At 44.1% G+C, this 20947-nt stretch overlaps 1 protein-coding gene across 10 annotated transcripts in view; it reads left to right on the forward strand.

The window, feature by feature from the left end:
* fbrsl1 (fibrosin-like 1) overlaps nucleotides 1-20947 on the forward strand; it is a 293451-nt gene that overhangs the window by 260000 nt on the left and 12504 nt on the right. For 8 of the 10 annotated variants that reach the window (XM_061037606.1, XM_061037600.1, XM_061037599.1 and 5 more), the window contains 3 exons: nucleotides 17158-17617; nucleotides 18072-18331; nucleotides 19991-20241. In XM_061037606.1, coding sequence (XP_060893589.1) covers nucleotides 17158-17617; nucleotides 18072-18331; nucleotides 19991-20241 — 971 coding nt within the window. Of the gene's footprint in view, nucleotides 1-17157; nucleotides 17618-18071; nucleotides 18332-19671; nucleotides 19833-19990; nucleotides 20242-20947 lie in introns of all 10 variants that reach the window. The other 2 variants (XM_061037601.1, XM_061037608.1) reach the window with 2 other exon arrangements.

Genomic DNA, 20947 nt, shown 5'->3' on the forward strand with positions numbered 1-20947 from the left:
TGTCGAGCTGTTGGCTGGGAGACACACACACACAAACATTATTGCACACATAAATGTATAATGCTGCGATGATGTTTGGCTTGTACATTCCTCAAGGTAATGACTGTTGTTTCTTTTAACTCCTTCTTGCTTTTCAACGTTGTGCTCCCCTCTGAACTGTATTTTTGATGAGCAGTTAGGGCCACAAACAGTCGAGGTTTAGTCCAAATTGCACACAGGCCTGCATTCTGTCATGTTAATGAAACGGTTCAGGATTAATAGAGTGGAGGAAGACCAACATTGTAATCAGTGGAGGAAGAGTGCTGTAATTACGCACACAGAGCATGTTTTTCTTTCTTGGGGGGGTTGGGGGGGGAGGCAAAACCCAGACATGCTTGCCTTCTTACGCTCATATTTACTTTTCGTCATCTCTATCACTAGTCTGTTGACAACCTGTTATAGATGCAAGATAACAGTGCAGATAATAGCCCGAGCTAATAGTATCTCTAATAACACAGTACACACTGTGTAATTCTCTCTGGATGTTTTTAGCCGAGAGCTGGCACAAGCTGTGCTGAATGTCTGTCTGTGTTGGTGGTCATGAGGTAGGAAGGAACAGCACAGGGCGAGTGTTATCTAACAGCTATTGGTTTTTGTTTATTTCCCGTCTTAAACCTCCTGCAAATTATTGATTTCCTGGAGGATGGCATGTTTAAGTAAAAGAGCTGCGAAGGCTTGTGCTCCTGCGGGTCAGAGTTTACTGTTGTCACTTGCTTGAAGGCGAATGAGGAGCTAAATGTAGCTGCTGAGCATGCAGGGGGGCAAACTCCTCAGAGCGCTGATAAACAGTGTCTTCTTATACCATTTCACAGTGCTGCTCATATGGAAACAGCGGAGAGTTATCACTTAGCTGTCACCAGCTGGAAATACCTGGGACGAACACTTTTGGAATCTGCAGTGACGATGTTGAATGTTGTGTCTGTATGATTTAGAGCTGTTGGTGGGGTCCAGGAAGCGTCTTTTGCGACTTTTTTTGTCCCCTCTGATGTCCTGTTGTGTTAGCTTGATGCTACCTGTCATGGTGTGAGGGTAAACCTATGTGCTGTGTGCAGTCCATCCGCAAAAAACCTGGGGCATCTTAGGATAGCAGGAGAAAGATTGGTAGAAAACCCATTTCTGAAGTGGATTTGTGCCCTTGTAATCCTGATTAATTTTGACCCGTTGTGCTCATTTTAAACAGAGCATTACAGTAAGCGTGAACACAGCAAGCTCCGGGGCGAAACCAGGAGCTTAGCGGCTTTGGGAGGCTTAGCTGCAGATGGCATTTTAAGCCGGACTTAATAAATTGTTTCCATTAAACTTACCGGCCCACACATACTGGATTAGACCAGTGGAACAAAGGAAGGAGAGAGCGTGCAGACGAAGAGGAGGGAAAAAGCACACACACACACACAGCTCCCATCATGCACATCTGACTCTGTTAACATCTCTCTGAGGCCACATGAAAGGTGAAGAAAGGGTTACTGTGCTGCTCAGGGAGATAGGAGCTTTTGAACATGAATTTAAAACCCACTCACTTCAGTTCTCCTGCTCGTCAGGGATGTCGGACCAATTTGCTTAATTGACGCAGAAGTAAACAAAAAAAAAAAAAAAAGATGCATAAACCATTTAGCTTGGCAGTGGATTTAAGGCTTATCCTCTAACTGTTTATATATAAACTCATTACCAATGCCGTAGCTTAAGGATTTAGTATGTGCCCATACCCTTGTTTTTTTTTCCTATAGAGCCTTTTCACTTTTATATCATTCTGCTATTGTGGGTAATCAATTCCTTATGGTAGAACCCCGCCTCTCCCCTCTGTCAACCTCTGCCTGCCTCCTCCATACCTCCTTCCCCCATCGGCTCATGGCTCACTCCCTAAGCTCTCATTATGTGCTACACAGTCCAGGGTCCCCGTGTCGAATCGCTAATCAACCGCTCTGTCTGTAGGCCTGCTCTCTCAATAGGTGCTGAGTGGCCTTTGTTCCGCTACTGCTGTTTGCTGCATGTCAATAAAAGAACTCGGGCCACCTCCTCCTCCTCCTCCTCCTCCTCCTCCTCCTCCTCCTCCTCCTCCTCTTCTCCTCTCCTGTTACCTGGACCAGTCAAAGCTACAGCCCTGCTCCTGCACTGCAACCCCAGCGAAATGAAACTCAGTGGCACCTGCTGGATTCTGAATGCTAGTGAAGGGAGGAAGGATGGAGATTGGAGAGGGAGCAGCAAGGTCAGGGGCAAGGGGGTATTGAGGGCAGCTTCGGCATAGTGAAGTAGATGAGAGAGCATGTTTGTATTCGTCCAGGCAGCTCTCCTCTGGCCAGGTCACTGTAATGTATTACTAACCTCAGCGGCCGGCCCGACTGTTTGCAGCCTCTCACCCATTAAATAATGAATGGAGGTTGACCCTCTGACCAACAAATCAGCTTTTCGCTGCCGTCCAATCAGGATAGAGTGGAGGTAGATGGAGAGTGTGGATTTCTGGCTGGCTGGATGGCTGGAGTGCAGCCATGTTGTTGGAAAAACACGAGAGCTGCAGAGACTTCACACAGCCAGATTAGCCAGCGCTGGAATTGAAAGCCGCCCTCACTGCTGTGAAAGCTAAGCCTGGTGAAGCTCACCTCTGGTACCTAGACAAAGTCCATTCAGCTTACAGATCATGCTTTTTTTTTATTTATTTTTTTATCAAGACTTCCAATAAGCCCTGTATAGACACAGCACTCATCTTTGGTGTTTGGGGTTTGGACTGCCATGTGTCACAGTCACCCTTTGTGCTAAAAGAAGCCAAGGGTTGATTTTCATTGCAAAAATAAATCTTTCTCTGCTTTTGACAACAACTTCCTTATTACTGAGCCTTAACAGAAACTCATGTGTTCCTCTGGTTGAATTAAAATATTAAAAAGGTACAACCTCGTAGGGGAATACTGTGAGGCAGATGGGTTAGCTTACACGCTCAGTCGGGGAGAAAACACTTTGAGGAAATTTGAGAAAACCAAAAATATGTCTTGTTACTTTATTCGTCTTGGGGTTATTACCCTTCACACACACAGGACAGCTTATGAGTTGGTTGATTTGTTTTTGGAGGAAGAAGGTTGATATTAATGCTCCTTTATTGATAGTGCTAATGCTGTTTGTGCAGGCGTCCCTGTCGGAGAGATGAAAATAAATACGGGGAGCTCAGCGGAGATAAGACACGTGTTTAATTATTAATTGAGCCATTACTGACAGAGATTGCCTTTTTTGATTTAAAGCAGGAAGGCCTGCTTCAGGGACAGAAAAAGCAATTACAGAATTCCCAGCTTGCACCGCTGCTGCCCAATCGTCTCACCGTACTCTGCGAGAGAGGAGTGAGAGGAGACAAAACACTCCCACACACACACTCATACACATCCTGTTACTGAGCTGATCCATAAATTATTTTAATTCTTCTTCAATATTTATGGCGTTTTAAATTACGATTACATTGTCATGTTTTATTTATGCAGAGTGGCAGGCAGTCAAAGGGACTAGGCCACATTACCCACAATCCCTCTAAGGCCTGGCACCTTAAAAGCTGCTGAAGAGAATTGTTTGGTTTTGTATGATTCAGGAAGTGATGTCAGTCTGAACAAGCTCTTACAAGCCGCCTGTTTTCAGACACTCCTGTTTTTTTTATGCACGGCAATTAACTGGCTTGTAAAAGCATTGCTAATATGTCATGCTATCCCTGTGTGCACTCTGTGGCGCCTTTAGAGCGCTATTATGTCCATTAGAAAAGTGACTGTCCTCTGCAGAGAGCCCGGCGTGCATGAAATATTAAATCAGCTCCTGTATAGAGCACTGGGTCACTGCTGGTTCAATCGTCAAAACTGAAACTCTGCTTGATAGTCAGTTTGTATCTCCCTCTTGTCTATGTTAGCCATTACATGTCAGGATGCTTGACACCTGTCAGTCAGTCCCATCAGTACTTGTCATCTGTGTCAGTGAGCCTGTGGGTGGTGATCAGCTATGGTGACAGAAAATGGGAGTTGCGTTGAAGCCTGTGTGATTAGGCTCCTTTGTGTGGCTCTGTGTTCATTGACTGAATATGGATTCAGCCTTAGCTGCAGAGAGGGAGCAATTACAAAATCACTAAAGGCCATGAGGGGCTTTCGGGATAAGTTGTGAGGGTCAAGGGAAGCATTTTGACTGCTGCACTGTCACTGTACATCTTCAGTGTATAATGCTAGAGTACAGTGTATTGTATGTGCTGTAGTGCTGTTTAAGTTGGTATACACACAGAGGTTATGCTACTATACAGGACAAACTCAAAGTGAATATGTTGAGCCATTAAAATACTGAGCAATTCAATGCAGACTCAAAGCTCAACAGAGGCTGTTTAATGCCGTGTTTTTCAGCTCAGGACAAATGATAAAATGTCAGTATACTGTCGCCCTGTCCTCATGGCTCTCCTCTCCAACTACACTTCAGCAACTTCTCCGTCACAGAGAAGAGAAAAGAAAAAAGGATAAAAGCATTTTTCCTGTGGCCTTTCCTGTGGCCTTGACCAAAGCATTATTTCAGAACAAAAACTTATGATATTATGAGGGCTCTCAGTGTTAACATGCTAATCACAATGCAATCAAGGTCCAAAATTCATGCATTACATTTTTTTTAATCCCATTTATTGTGTGCAATTTTGTCCCTTTAGGTGCACCATAGCTAAGCCACTGCACTAACAGCAGCTCCTGTCGGCATAGTGGTGGAAAAGAATGACACCTATGCCCCTTTGAATGTCTCATTTCACTCTAAAAAACTCCCAGATGGCTCAGTTGACGAGTCGAAAGTAATATCCACGTCGTGACATCAAACATTTTAGTTGTTTTTATATATATATTTTTTTTTTTTGTCAGTCGTAAATTCCTTTTTCTGTGGTTAACCTTCAGCTTACCAGATGTTCCTTATTTTCTTTCAAAATAAAAGCAGGAAGTCAAGTACCCTCAGCTTGAGACAGTACAGAAATACAAAATAAAAAGCATAACAAACACTTTTTAGTAATGCTAATGGAATTCCAAACATGTGTTAAAAAATATGATTAATCGCAATAACTATTGAATGTAGCGAATAATCCTTTGACAACACTAGATATTATGTATATGATTAAGTTCTTTGGCTAAGCTAGATCGTGAAGAATTCCGGATAAAAGAGATTTCAATGAATGACTTTGACAAATAAACTAATTCCATTGACAGCAACATATGCATGCTGAACCCAACCCCTCTTGGCAGTGACAGCTTCTCTATAAACCAGGGTCTTGAGCTGATGCTTCACCAGTGAGCGAGGAAATCAGAGGCTCCCTGACTAGTGAAAAGCTTTCTGGCTGATAAGATGGAGCCCCCGCGGTTATCTGACCAACTTGTGAAACATAGGCTGACACCCGTCTCAACAGGGAAGCGACATTGGCTAAAATGGATGTAGGCTGCTTGTTTTTGGCTTCTTCTGTTTTTTGAGAGGATAAAGGAAAGCATTTAGAGAGGATAACTCTGGAGAGCAGTAGCTCTCATCACATCTTCTGTCTAATCTTAATCCTCCTCCTCCAATGGAGATGCAGCCAGCTGCAGTGTGGAAGGCATTTTCATTGTTTACTTTGGAGAATACATGACCAGCCTGTTATCACTGCTGTCAGGCCTGAGATGTAAAGCGTGTCGCCTGTGATCACTTGCAGGTTTTCTTGTTTTTAATCCTTTATTCCAAGCTCCAGTCCTTCTGCCAGTGAGAGTGGGTTTTTCCCCCGCCCTGCATTTGTTTGAAGATCCCAGTTCCCCGTTATGTGCGTTTTAAGCTCATCTGCGTTGAGCGGTTCAGAGCCAATGTTGTTTGCAGATGAGGCTGTAACGCTCATTGACAAAGCCAGATGGTAGGCGATTGTGGCCAAACACGATGCTTGGATAATGTACAATCGCTGGCAAGGGGACAGTCGTCAGCCTAGATGGATATTACAAACATGCTTGTAATGGATTGGACGTTTTGGGAAGCAGTTCACAAAGACTTGTAAAGATGGGGAAACCATTGCCAGGAGCAGAACGGATGTAAAATGCTTAAAATTCCATGTCGGAAAAGGACATCCATGCATTGGTGGAACATGTCAGAGAAGAGGAATGGAGGTGAACTTGTGAAACCAGATCCCATATAAAACATATCTATCAGCCTACCATATAAAGAATTTTCCAAGTATTTGTAGATGGGTGGTCTGCTTCTGCTGTTTGTTCAGCATTTCTGAGCTCCAGTACCTCTCCTGTGGCTGCACACTAGCATCCATGTTTCTGTCAGTGGCTTATCAGAGCCACTCTGTCTAGAAACACTACCACAGGTTGGAACTGGTGCAGTATGTTTGACAGAGGGTTGGGTTTAAAGAGCCTGCGATAGAGCCAAGCTATTAGCCTTGAACCCCAACACATGGTGAAAGCAGTAACCTGACACACGCTGCTGTGGAAGGGCTTGTGTTTGGTTCTGTATTTCACTGCACATGAATGCCATTAATTGTCCCAGTGTTGGTAAACAGACACGCGGTAATTCACTGGGACATGGGGGCCTGCATTTTGGCCTTTTCAGCTAAGGTTGGGGAAAAAAGGGAAAATACACAGTGTGGTCTCCTCCAATACTCAAGCAGTCATCTGTTTGGCTGTTGTTTTTGGCTACCGCAAATTCCCTGCACTGGGCCCTGGTGGTGGGGCCCCTAATGGTCTCTGACTGTCTGTAAAACCCCATTCAGCAGAGCCTGGGCTCCGGCCTCCCTGGCTGTTGGGATGGTGCTGCTGTGTTGGGTTTGAGCAGCAGGACTGGGATTTAACAGTTGTTTGCTTTGGGAGAGAGCAAGAGAGATTGCTCCAATGCCACATGACCCATGGAGAAGTGTGTACAGAGTCCTATCAGCACACAACAAAGGTTAGACTAATATACAGTCAAGCTAATATAACATACTTACAAGCTAATTTGCCTTCTATACCTCTATAAGATGCACTAAGGGTTAATTACATGTGTTTTATAGCAGTTATAATATGTTCTTTTCTAATAACTCTACTAAATTGGATTATTATGATCAGTAGTTGCAGGTTCACTGGGGGGGGCACAGTTTCATTTTTAAAAGATTAATTTTCTCATATATATTGTACAATTAAAGGAGGACTTAGCCCTATTAGCCTGTTTACACCAGCGTCCCTGATTATGATGATTTATCGATGAAATGTATCATTGTTATGAATAACTTTACTCAAAGTGGGGACTGTTAAAGTATTCAAAACGAGAGCTGTGGGTTACCAATACCAGTGTTGATATCGGCCTCCAATACTGATCTTAAACCATAACCAATAAGTCCATAAATGGAGTTTGTTTTACGGCAGGGTCATTATTTTGTGATAAGGAAAAACAACAAGTACTAGCAGAGAGTGAATTTTTTTTTAAAAAACAAGTAAAATGTCAGAAATCAGTGTTTTCCACCTATGAATGTAACATTTTTCTTGATGGAAAACGTAATGGAGAGGCTACTACTCAATTGGAGCATATCTATACCGAACTATTTTCTCTGTATGTTTTTCTTTCTGTGTTAAAACTTCAAATACTTGGTCTGTCACGTCGAAACATATTGGGTAGCGTAACCAAAACCAGTCATCTTCATGCTCTGTCAAAAACTATAATATATAATATCAACCTAAAACGACCACATCTGTTGAAGCCCAACCGTGACAAATTCAATCTGAATTGTGGCCGCCTGTGTTTTTATAAAAGATCTATATGTGGCTATGGCCAACTCAAATGATACAGGTATTGATTCATCAACTGTTAAGTGCAGGACATGTGCCAAAGTGCCCTGGGCTTCTTATCAGCTGAGGCACACTGTATTAGTTTGCTGGATTGGCGTAGCACTGACCTAATCCTGGGAGCAGGTGCTGCTGGAGCCGAGACGGAGTGGACATGTTTTTTAGGGACGATGAGCCATCTGGGTCTTGATACTTTATGGTGCTTAAAACACACTCTCAAGTGTGACACTCCCAGCACTTACCTTTTAGCTGCACACAATAATCTAAGTGCTGGCTGCTAAAGGGAGAGAGGGGGCTTTCAGGAGAATTTACAGGGTTTGATGTAGTGTGGAGTCTCCGCTTCGACACGGCTTCATGAAACAGTCAGACACACTTGGCGGTTTGATTTTGATTCCTCTAACTCGTTCACTGTTGTTTTGTCATCTGCAGTCTGAAATATGTCGAGCAGAAAGAAAAGTGTGTTTGTTTGCTTTTGTTTCTGTGTTCTTGCTTTTGTGCCAGGCTGCCTTGCTCGACACTTTTCCAGGGCCTTGTGTTGTTTTATTTTGTTTTTGTTTTTTCCTGGTGTAGTCTGTTTCATCTCACAAGCGATTTGGCTCCAATTTCGCTCCTGTTTTACCGTGCACCCCCCCTCTCCTCACAAACATACTCACATTCACACATTTCCCCAAACTCACACGCCGCCTTCATACTCCAAACAAATCAATTCTTCACTTGCTGCACTTGGAAAGCCGCAGCAGCTCATAACAGCCCTGAAAACGTGCAGGCTGCTGTTAATGTTCCTTGTCCACCATGGTTGGAGGAGGCTAGACCCAGATTTACTTTCTTTGTGTGTGTGTGTGTGTGTGTTGCTTGCTGTCTGTATGTGTAGCTAGGGGCTTAAAGGAGACAGGCGCAGACAATGGTGGGTTTTTGTAAGCAGTAGCCCCACAGATCTGGGCCTTGTTTCCATTAGTCTACCTGACATGAGTCCCTGCCCTCTGCTCCCTGTTCTCTCTCCTCTGCCTTATTAACTAACCTCTCTCTCCCTCTGTCTCCTCCGGCCTGGGTCACTTTATCACTCTTTCTCTGTCATTCGCCCTCTCTCTAATCAACAGTGATAAATGGGGTGCAAGGTAGGACAGGAAAAGTTTGTGAACGTGCACCAGGTTTGCAATTATCACTCTTTTTCTGAATTGGTGGAGAACATGGTACTTGGGAGAGGGAAGAAAGGTTTTATTAGGAGGCTTTTGTGTGTATTTGTCTTGGTAAGCTCTTCACTGTAAGCTATATGAAACATCTCCAAATCAGTTCTCTAAGTAGGTCATAATCCTCTCCCCCCTCCTAAAAATAAAAACTTAAAAATCAGCCTCATGAAATTTGTTTTCACCTTCTTATATCGACTTTCAGATACAACAAGGTCTTACTACAAAATAAGTCTTGTAGCCCAAAAGACCATCGCTCTTTTAGCATGTAGCCATTAGCAGTAGGAATTGGCAGCTCCAGTCTGGCCTTCAGCAGCTGCTGGGTCTCCATCTGTAAGGCTAATTACCCAGCAGCACCCCAGGAGCAGCTCAGCAGCAGGATCCTCCTATAGATGAGGCATTGATTACATCAGTGAGTCTATACCGGACAGTGTGCTTGCCCCTGGGAGGGGGGCGCAGATATGTGAAACTTAAGCGTAAGCACTTTAACGCACACCGGGGTGCTATCTTTAGACAAATAGCTCACTAAGATCTTATCCTATTCCATCCACCCTCCCTGTGGGGAAGATTTCCCACACAATGTAGATCATTTAGATTCTTCTGTTTGCTTTCTAGTTAAATAAAAAAAGGTTTAAGATACCGTTTGCTCTTTAATTTAAAGCTTGCATAAGTGATCACTATTGATAAATAATTATAAAATAAATGATTTAAATTAATACAATTATTAACAATGACCTTGATCATGAATAAATCAATTCAATCCATTTTAAGCTAAATCTAAAAAAGCGCTGGCTGTTTCTTGAAAAATGTCCCTGCTTGTCAAAAATGAGGATTTTTAAAAAATAATTTGCAACAAAGCTTATAAACTGTTTTAAAAATTTGACTTTGGATGCAAATTTCCTTCTTTTTTCCCCAAAGCAAAACCTGCATATATTCCATATAGTGCATGGATGCTGTGGTTTCAAATATATCTGAAACATTGTTTTTTTTTTTTAGGACTTCTCTGTTGGCCCTGTGTGTTTAAAGTCTTGAGGCAGTCTGTACCATTGTAATGTTTCATATGTCTGAGGACTCTGAGCTTTGATCAGCAAGCAGCCCTGGTATGTAATAACAGGATGTTTCAACATGTAAGCATGACAAGAAGAAGTCAAGAAATGTGGGGTTGATTGATGATGTAGCACTTCAGATATTTTTGTTTTTAGCCGTTGCTACCTATAAATATATCCACCACTTGGAGAAGTTTGCTGCCTCAGCATTCTTGGCTGTCAAAGGGTATTATTAACATCATGGAATTGGCTTCTTTATTAATATGAAGCAGGTGAGTTGCTCAGGCATTTCTTTACCACAGCTTGTGATACTCGTACTGCAAACTTCTGTATCCGCAAAACACTTGAGGAAATATGATATGTCGGCCATGATGTTTGTCCTGCCCCATTCACGGCACTAAATAACAAAAGCTGCACATGTCAAAACAATGAATGAGGTATGGCGAACGTTTAGGAGCTGTCAGCCACCAATTGTTGCTTTGCTTTCTGAGTGGGGAGTGAAAATGGAGATGGAGGAGGAAGAAAAGAAAAACATGCAGGCTCTTTCAGCCTACTGTCATGCCACTTAGGATTTGTTGAATGATTTTCACCCAGCCATTTCCCTTCCATTCAAAAGTAATCAGTTCGGCACTGAAAGATAATATTATATCCACTTAGAGGCATGAGGGATGCATGCATGTTCATACATGAAATGAGGCTGCAAAGCAGGGCCTCTGTTTACATTGCTGAACACTCACTGCCTCCATTTCTGCTTAGACTTGAAGCTTCCTGGCAAAAAGCTCTCTGTCTTTGTGTGTCTTACATCTCATTCTTTTACCTTCTTCCCTCCCTCCATTCCTCCCATTCTTCCTGGAGCCAGCTGGTGGGCTAATAGAGGATGCTTTCCTGTGGGGCACCAAAGTGCTGCTGTTCAGGCGTTATGCAAGCTTAAGTAAAGCTGACACGCTGCTCAAGAGCTACAGCCCACACTGAGCTCCACGGCTGCCCACAGAGATACTCTGAAAAGGTCTTAAAGGTATGGGAGACACAGGGAGGCTGCCACTGTCCTCCCACCGCTGTGCTGTGATGTGGGAAGCAGGAGTTAAGTCCTTTATTAGAAGTGGCAGGCGTTGTCTCCAGTCACCTCGATAATTGCAGCACCACGTCCACTGCCGTAATCAATTGAGACAGCTGCTGCTGCGGCGTTCAAGTCCATCAGGCAGGCGTGTCATGCTAATTAATGAAATGATAAGGCTAGTGCTTGCAGCATTGCACAAATAACTCCTGAAGGCTTCCCTTCTTTTTAACACACAATTCATCCTTAATGTTAAGATGGCCCCTCCCTTTCCCTGCCTGTTGGCTGTCCATCCACAGCAGCCTCAGGGCAAGGGCAGTCACCAGGGTCGGTCAGGGGTCAGCGACAGTGAAATGGGTCAAATTCCAGGCTGGCAGGGTGGGCCGTGTCTGAGGAGCCATTAGACTTGAGCTTTTCTGTTGAAAGTTCCAAGGAGTCCAACCCTTTTATTTAGGAGCGCCCAATGGCACTGACCTTAGACGACCCGGCTGTGTTCATGAGACGCTGATGGTCATCCCTGGACACACGAGTTCTGTAGGGAAAACGGTCTGGATGGAGGTACAGTGCAGAACATAGACGTCTCATTGTAGCAGAGTGTAGCAAGAGTTTATATAGGTTTGACATCATGCTTAGAGCGCCACTGACAAATCATTCTCTTTTAGACCTGTGTGTTTCTCTGTTTCTTTCTTTTATGATTTTAGGATGTGCTCCACGTCACTTGCCTCCATCCACAAACTTGGCATATGTGCAATGAGAGGTGAATGGCATATGTGTCCTCCACCATATGGCCGGTGTTTGATTTAGGATCCAATATGCGTAGGAAAAACTGATTCATCCCATGGCTTGAGCTGCCAGCTCTCTGAAATGAACATTAGGTTCTCAATTTATGCCCAGGCATTGACTGTAAACGTGTTACAGCTTAACACCCATCCCCGTTCTGCTGCCATCCGCCCCTTTTGTCAGCTGCAGCGGAGAGACAGAGACAAATAATTGAAACGTGCCAGCTGTCCCCACTCTTATGCTATCTTGGCTTGGCTCATCCTTGTCCACTCCCTCATTAACATCTCTTGAGTGATTTGCAAAAACGTCGCCTTGGCTCCCCTCGTTACCAGCTTGGAGATGCTTGAGGCAGATTGAACAGTGTGAGGAAAAGCAAGTCATTACAAATTTCTCCTATGATTTTATTATTAGCACGATGATTCAACACTGCTAAGCACTTCTGTTCCTCTTGTACAAATAATTTGGTTTGAATTCCTCCCCACCTTTTTTGATGACTGAATACCCTGCAGCAATGAAGTGTTGATTGGCAAGACTACGGTTTCCTGCCTTCTGCCAGTATCTGTTATAGCCATCTTCCACAGTCACTCATTCGTGAGCTAAGCCTTGGCTCTGTGCAGATTGCTTGTCTACAGAGGTACAAAAACCAAATCATTGTGAGCTCAACCGTCAAGAGCAGCAGAATATTCTGTCAACCAGAGCCTGCGGGAGACGGATCAAGGCAGCGTGCGTCCTCGCATACCTTCTGCATCCTCCAATGTCTTTAAACAGATACCCCGCTTTATTTAAATATCTGTCTGTTCATGTCCCTATTTTATCTCTTCCCTGACTGTTTTTTGCTTTGGCAAAGCCATGAAGGGAGTGAACCGCAGTGTTTGCCTAGTAAATGAGAACACCCAGTGGCCTTAAGCTTCTCTTAGCCCCAGACCCCCCTTGTCACAGGGAGAATTTGCATACCCTCGTATCTAATCTGAAAAAGGCTTTTTGCATACAGGTTCTATTTCCCTGGCTGTGGCTTCATGGCGGCAGTGAGCAGGTAATTTATGTAACACACTTATTTGCATTCACAGCATAGTTGCTGAGGGTTTTAGTTGGAGGCCGAATACTTATATTCTCTACTTGTATTCTCTAGGGCTCTCGTCTCATTCATGAGGTCGGTGGGTCCATTAGCAGGTAGCCAGGTGTGTTTAAAGTGAAGTGGTTGAAAAAAGCTTTAAAGAGAATGCTTTAAAGGCAAGAGTTTTCAAACTGAAAACATTTGAGAGGAAAAATGTACTATGCTCTCCTTCAGGGGTTCTGTGTTGTGTTCTTGACACGTAATGTACCAAAAGATCAAGCATATGAGAGATATCCTTGTCAGCGAAGAGCCACGTTATTCTGTTAATGCCTTTTGGATGATGACAACAGCACATCCTAGTCCACCTCAGGGCCAAGCCATTCCTGACTGGTCCAAGCCATTTCAAGCTGGGCCATCTGGCTGCGTAAAGACCACATAGGAGCAGCTCGGTGCCAGCTCTCCAGATGTTCCACTGGGACAAACAGGGTCACAAGTGAAGGATATTGCAGGCAGGAACAGCTGTGTAGCGACACCGTGCACACCCCAGACTCCCCACTGGACACATCAGTCATGACCAGCTAATCCCAGCTGCCTGTTGTCCGTCTGCTACCTCAGTCCCTCCTCTCCCCGGCCCTCCGTCCACCCACCCCCATGCTGGCACGTGCACACAGGGCAGGGCTCAATTCCCCTGAGTAAGCAGGGCCGCAGGAACAACTATAAAAAGATCAATACTGGGATAAGATGTCATCTGGTGAGCAGACCTGCCAACACCCCCAGGGAATGTCCCTGTCCCCCTGGTGCACTAACCCAGATATCGGGAGGGGTGTGTGTGTGTTTCTGGGGGAGGGACCCCCCACCAGCAGGCTGCCCCCCCCTGCCCCAACCTGCCTGACTCACTCGCACCATCTGCTCAGGTTTGCGGGACAGGGATTCACGACAGCACATTTTTTGTACAGACATTCGTTTTGAATTTGTTTCACATGACTGCCTGTGGCTTGCCTACTGTTTCCTCACTGTGTGATTGTAGGGGAAGAGAGTTCCATGTCCTGAGGAAAAAGAGAACAAAACAATGCTGAATAAGGCAGTTTGTTGAAATGTTTGAAACTCCAACTTGCATATGTGTGGTTTTGTGGTGAGGGGACAGGGTTTGGAATAGTGATTTCGCTGCATAGATCCCTGAGGTTACATGTGTCAGAGAGGCATTCCTGTCATCCTATCACTGAGAGTAAGTTTACTTCCAAAATGGCTGCTTCTGACACTCAAAAAATGTGACATAATAGTCTAGCTGGTACTGGTAAGAGTATTCATAGTAACAGTTTTTCCATATTTTTGACAGCCAGTGTGCTGCTGAAGAAGCTGGAGCATCTCCTGCTTAAATCACATAATCACATAGACCTATTGTTTTTTATAGAATTACACGAGTACAGTCACACCAGCTGCATATGTTAACTGTTGTGATGTGAATTTTGTACTTTATAATTAACTGCCTATATAGTTGACTGCCTGAACTCTGGTGCACTTGGAAGCGAACCGAGACCCCTGACCAGAGTTCATACCACCCCGAACCAAACGAACTATCCGACAAAGTGCACCAGAGTTCGTTTCAAACGGACCAAACGGCTTAGGTGTGAACGCACCCTAAGGTATATTGTCATATTGTCATTGGTTCTGTAGTAGTGTAAGAGGTAATTGATAAAGAAACCCTTTGTTTTTTTTTCCATCAACATACACTTTTATTTATTTTAGATTTTCTATGAGCCAGTTTTGCCTTTTTTGGGATACGATAGTGGAGAGGGGCCAGAATTGTTGGTAGGAGAGAGTGGGGGATGACAAGCTGCAAATGATGAGGGTCAGATTCAAAACTAGGATGGACTGTAGTGTCTGCACATAGGGTACACACTCTAACTGCTAAGCTAAACCAGCACCCTAACAAAAAACATTTTTCAAATTGAAATTTCCATAAAGTCTCTTTTTTCCTCCTCTTTGTTCTTCTTTTACAATTTAATGAAGATGCTGTGACTACATTGTCTATGGGTGGTAAATTTGCCCAAATTTCCTGTTGCGATCTTTTTTTCTTTTCTTTTTTTTGTGTGTGCATGTGTCTGTGTCTATGCGTCTATGCTTGCAGAGAGATTTTAATGAGGAATCGGTCTTTCTGAGCTGAAACCACCCTGCCTCCATTAGAGACCATTAGAATCATCATTAAGATAACCCGGCACTCACTGTGGCCCCGGCTTGTCTGCATTAGTATCTGAAACCCCTCTGTATCTCATAGTGGTCGTATGAGACTTCCTTCAGCATCACTCGCCTGGCATTGTGTCTGGGAGAACAGGTTGCCACGGCAACATCACCCACCGGCGACATTTCTACTGTGGATATTTGCTTCTTCGCCTGTTTGTCTGTATCAGCCCTTCTCTCTGTTTCTGCCTTCAGTCTTCCTCTTTTTCTTTCGTTTGTAGGAGCGAGATGCTGACAGTTTGATCCAAATCCCAGACCCCTTTAAATCTGCACGACTATATACCCCTGGACCCCGGAATTCATTAGAAACTCGTGACACCTTAGCCAGCCCCAGTTCTCTTATAAAATGCAAAGAGCCAGGGAGGGGAGCTCACCAAATAAAAAAATAAAAGCTCTGCCCTGCCTTTTTATTGGTCTTTTTACGGGTGTTAGGATCCTTGAAAGATTAAGCATGCTGTTAATAGGGACTGGATATTCCATTAGTGGGCTGCATGTCGAGTTCTCACTGGCTTGACGGCGGCTCCCGGCTCTTCTCGCTTTTTTGTCACCGCCGAGAGTGCCTGTAGAGCTTTTTTTAATTGAGGTGCTAGTAATCCTTGTGACTGAAGTACTGCTGCATCAGAGCTGTAGATTAGAGCTGCTTAGAGAGCTTCATCTCCACCAGGCAGCCCTTTCTCTTCCCCTCTTTCTATCTCCCTCTGTCCCTGTGTGAACACTTTCTTCCTCTCTTTTTCTATGCATGTGATGTTTCTGTACTTGAAGCGAAATTCCTCCACTGGCAGCTTTATAGAGTTCAGTAGCTGTTGTCTTTGAAGCTCTACCATCTCCTCAATATCCATTTTTCTGTGGCCCATTAAGCACATTTCTTTTAAGCCTGAGACGTCTTTTCTTATTCATTAAGTAGATTCTTTATATGTGAAAGGTGTCGAGATGATGCATTTATTGCCACTTTCATTTCCCTGCTACAACAGCATATAATTACAGACATTAAATTGCAACAGACTAAGTATGAAAAGTCCTTGTTCAGTGGAATGCTGATTAGAAAAGCTCCTTGTCGGTTGAATAGACCCCTGATGAATGGAAAAGACAAAGTGGTCCAGTTCCGAGGACTTCACTGTGGTTTTACCAAATCCCCTGAAAGATCAGGACAGGGGGGATAGGAAGGCGTGGTGGCAGAGAGGCCATGATAAGGGGCCACGATCTCCCTTCACAGCACAATTGAAACATAATTATTTCATGCCAGATTGTGTGCTCAGCAAAGCCCTGAATAGGGGCCGACATTTAACTTTAATTAGCTGTGATTTATTCATACTGACTGGATTGCGGGAAGAAATTGGATCATCTGATTATAGTCAAGCATGAAAATGACCTGATTAAACACTTAATGGAACCTAGGGAGAGGGAAGCAGGAGGAACCTTGGGCAAAAGACATTTGGACGACATCATAAAGTAGGAAAGGGAGCTGTGTTTTGTCATTGATCATTAAGTCGCCTCAGAAATAAACAGTGGCAGGCATCACTGCTTTTAAGGCTGAAATGTTATTTTGGAATCAAACAAGAAAAGAGCTTGTCATCTTTAACTAGGAAGCATTTTTTTTTTCAATAATCAGAAAATCTGTAGTTCAAGTCCTCGCCCCTTCAGTTCACATGTAACAGTTTCCAAATGGAATGTAAAAAAACAAAATTGGTCAGAGAAAGGCTATGAAATCAATGTCTGAGTGTCTGAATGAGTATTAAACTAGATCCTTAAGTAGATTTGAACCTTGCGCAAAGTGTTTCACCATCAATGTGACTGTGTGTGTGTGTGTGTGTGTGTGTGTGTGTGTGTGTGTGTGTGGGGGGGGGGGGGTCGTTATGTGAAGCACTTTGAGTGGACAAAGATTGGAGGGCATAATAAAAAACAGTCCATTTATCATTCACCATTAACAAAAACAAATTGAACACTATCCGAGGAACTTTTCCAGGTGTTGTTTTGAAGATTCTTTTCTAACGTGTTTCTGTCTCTGTCTCCTCAGGTGTGCCAACGAATGAGAGTCCCGAGTCCAAGACTTGTAGCTCAGCCAAAGTTTCAGGTCTTCAGCGTAGCCAGGAACAAAGCCACAGTGAGGTGCTCTTCACGCCTCCCGTGCCCAGCCCCACCCCGGCTTCGGCGCCTACGGGCTCCCCTGCGCCGGCTGCAGCGGCGGCCCCCCTCGAGCCCCCTAGGTCGCGCCTCCCCAGCCCGCCTCCTCTCAGTGTCAAGAAGGAGCAGCCACCTCTGCCCCCTATCCCTACCCCTCCCCTGTTGAGGGCACAACCCCACCCCCAGCTCCACCCTCCTCACCCACACCCTCACCCTCACCCTCACCCACACCCACACCCTCACCCGCACGCACATCTGGAGCCTCGTGTTCTACCGCCCCCGCAGCACCACGCACGGCCAGTAATCAGCCACCAGGTGCATCACCCGCTGTACAGCAGCCTCCACGACATCAGGTGGGTTTTTTCATGGGCATGTGTGCTTACAGGTGCAGGGTGTTTGCATCTTTGCCGCTAAGAATAAACAGTGTAAAGAAAACAACAAGATAAGAACCACTACTGTTTACCTCATCACAGTTATGAGTCGTCAGTGACAGGTCAGAAAAGGTACTGCATGGTGTTGAATGTATTGTGATATTTGCGAGGCAATGTTGTGTAGCTGCAAACACACAAAACATGTACCATTAGGTTTACTTTGCAAGATCAAATGAGGCTCTAAAAAACAGTCATTTAAATGGATTTCGCTAACAAATGTGTGTAAAGGTATAACATGTAAACATGCTACACAGAGGAGTACTTTCTGTAGATCTTTCACACAAAACTGTTTGATGATTTTAATACAGCACATTTGAATCAAGAAATTGTATATTTTTTAACAGAGATATTTGACCCTTTGTCTCTATATCTTCAGCCACAGGAGCAGTCCAGTGGGTCTTCCCAAACAGCACTTGCCCCCCTCCCCTCACCATCACCTCAGTGGGCTCCCCTCATCGGCCCCCGCCTTGCCTCTGTCCATAGCTAACCTCTCTACCTCGCACTATTCCTCCCTGAGGAGCCCGGCCCATCGCCATTCGGCCATGTTTGCAACCCCAGCCACACTGCCGCCACCACCAACCTTACCGACCAACAGTTTAGTGGTGCCTGGGCACCCCGCTGGCACCCCCTACCCAGGTACAGCCGCACACCTCACATGCTAGATGGTGTCTTCATTGCAGAACAGTCTCCTAGGACACATGTTACCTTTAGAATTCTGGCTTTCAGTGTTCTTTTCTTTCTTAATACTTAATAATATTACACATTTTTAACAGAGGAAAAAAGTGTTTCAAACTGTTGAGGCGTTCCAACATGTTTTATTAGAGGTTTCCTTTTTTTTAGACTTTTGAAGATTACACACATATAGGAGCATCATCTCTGAGTATAGACGTGTGATACTCTGAACACAGGAAATAATTATTTACAAAATGTTAGAGTACAAGTAGAACTGTAACATGGTTCCTAAACATGTACTCATTAGTAGGACTTAGATGTTAACACTGTACATGATGTTTTATATGTTATTGAGCTTAGTCAACTGTTCATGTGTTTGTGTGTTTTGCTGATTTGGTAAGTGCTCATTTATTACATTTTTATACCTCTGCAGTATATTTTTTGTATGATCTCTAAATATTTCTTTCCTTCTTTGCTGAATTTCATTTTGGAACTTCTGTGTCTGATGGACTTTTTTAGTGAAGAGAAAGTTTTTCGCTTGAACACGGCTTTGTTTTTATGAAACAATTACTTTCTATATTCTTTGTTTTTCCTAGTTTCTTAAGATCTGTTTTACCACTCTGCGTAGTGACTAGTTAATGATACGCTGGCATGAATCTCAAATGCACTTTAAATAGTGCATTAGGTACTGAAGCTAGTGACATAACAGTAAGTAATGAGTTATGTGCTGACAAATCCTGTGTATACCTTCATCTTTGTGTCTGAGGAATGCCGTCGAGGTAGTGCAGAAACCTTAAGTAACTTCAAATCTATGTTAGACATTTGTTTCTGTATTGGAGAACAGCATTCATCAGTTTCTAAGATGTATTTATAGAAACTTAGACATTTCAAAAGGTTGATTAGTCACTGTTCGAGGGCTCAGAGGCAGCATTGTAAAATGTCAGCTAACAACAGGACAGTCATCACAGCTGGAGACAACTTGAGCGTACTGAAAGCAGCACTTTAACAGTCACATGTTGTAAAATGGTGCACTCAGTCATCAATCTGACACAACCCTAACAACCAGAATGATGGTTTCTCCTGGCAACAATATGTGATAGGTAACAAATTGATGATATGGTCCACTGTTTCCGTAAAAAAAGGCAGCCGTGTGCTGCACTAGAAGGAAATAAATGTCTCCAGCGACGATGGGTGTCTCCAGAAAATGTGATAAATATGCTAGCTGTGCATTGATTTCCTAATGGAGGGCAAGAGTGTGTGTGTGTTTTCTGCTGGGATGACTCTTGGTTCTCTCTTGTCTTTAGATACCAGCCTGTTGATATCATTCAACCAACCAATCATGTATTGCCAGCCTCATTCGGGGATTCTGATTGGCACATTGTCACAGGCAACTCTCTTACCACCACCAATGAGTCCCCACGTAGAAAACCCTCACAGCATGAGCTGGAGAAACAGAGAATGCCAGGTGACTATTTTCTTTCTTCTTCTACCCTTGTGAAGACTGACTGGGCGCCCGTGCCTTTTTTTTTTCTTGTGTCCCCCCCTTCCCTCTCCCCACCCCCTTTATTCTTTTCTTTTTTTTTTTTTTTTTTTTTTTTTTTTCCTCGCTCTCCTTTCTTACAGAGCATGACCTCCTGAGGCAAGAGCTGAACAACCGCTTCCTGGTTCAGAGTTCAGAGCGGGGCCGGGGGCCATCCGCCTCCCCGCTGGCCCCCGTGTCGCTCCTGAGGGCCGAGTTTCACCAACATCAGCACATGCACCAGCACCAACACACCCACCAGCACACCTTCACGCCCTTCCCCGCCAGTCTGCCCCCGGCCGCCATCCTCACCCCGCCCACCGCACCCCCCATGGTGCGTACACAAGCCAGAAATGTGAGGATAAGTAAAACAGAAGAGCTCCCAAACCCCACCACCTATCACCCCTCCAAATCTACTCTTCAAGTGATTCCCTCCCTTTTTTCTTCAACCCAAAATTTGTCGAAAAATGTCCAGTAGATGTAGGAACCCCTCCTTTATGAAAATGATGACTCTGATTCGGTTTGAATTTTTGCTCTTTATTTTCTGTCCTGCTGCCAAAGCTTGATGAAAACCTGGAAGTATCACATCTGTTCCTTTATAATACGGACAAACACTGGTCTGATATGTCCCACTGGTTGTCCACCCCTTATACACACACACACATAAACACATCAAAAAGCTTTCTTGGGGGACTTTTATGCCTTTATTTGAAAGGACAGTGGATAGAGTGGGAAATCAGGGAGAGAAAGAGTGGACACAGGTTGGACCAGCCCCGCTTTGAGGACTATAGCCTCTGTACATGGGACAAGCAAACTGACCACTAGGCCATCTATGCCCCAACACACATCAAGAAGTGTGTCCATATATGTGCTAGTTACTGATCAACCCAGCTTTAAACGTCTCCGCCCATAGTGGAACGTTTTATTAAACAGTACATCCACATTTTGCATCACTTATCATAGAGGCCATTATCTGACTCACATTTCTGCTAAATACCCCAACTTCAACAAATTAGCCTCAACCTTTCACTTTTGTCTGAACTTTGACATTGATTTTATAG

The sequence above is a fragment of the Labrus mixtus genome, chromosome 5 (assembly GCF_963584025.1).
Source record: "Labrus mixtus chromosome 5, fLabMix1.1, whole genome shotgun sequence".
Lineage (NCBI taxonomy): Eukaryota > Metazoa > Chordata > Actinopteri > Labriformes > Labridae > Labrus > Labrus mixtus.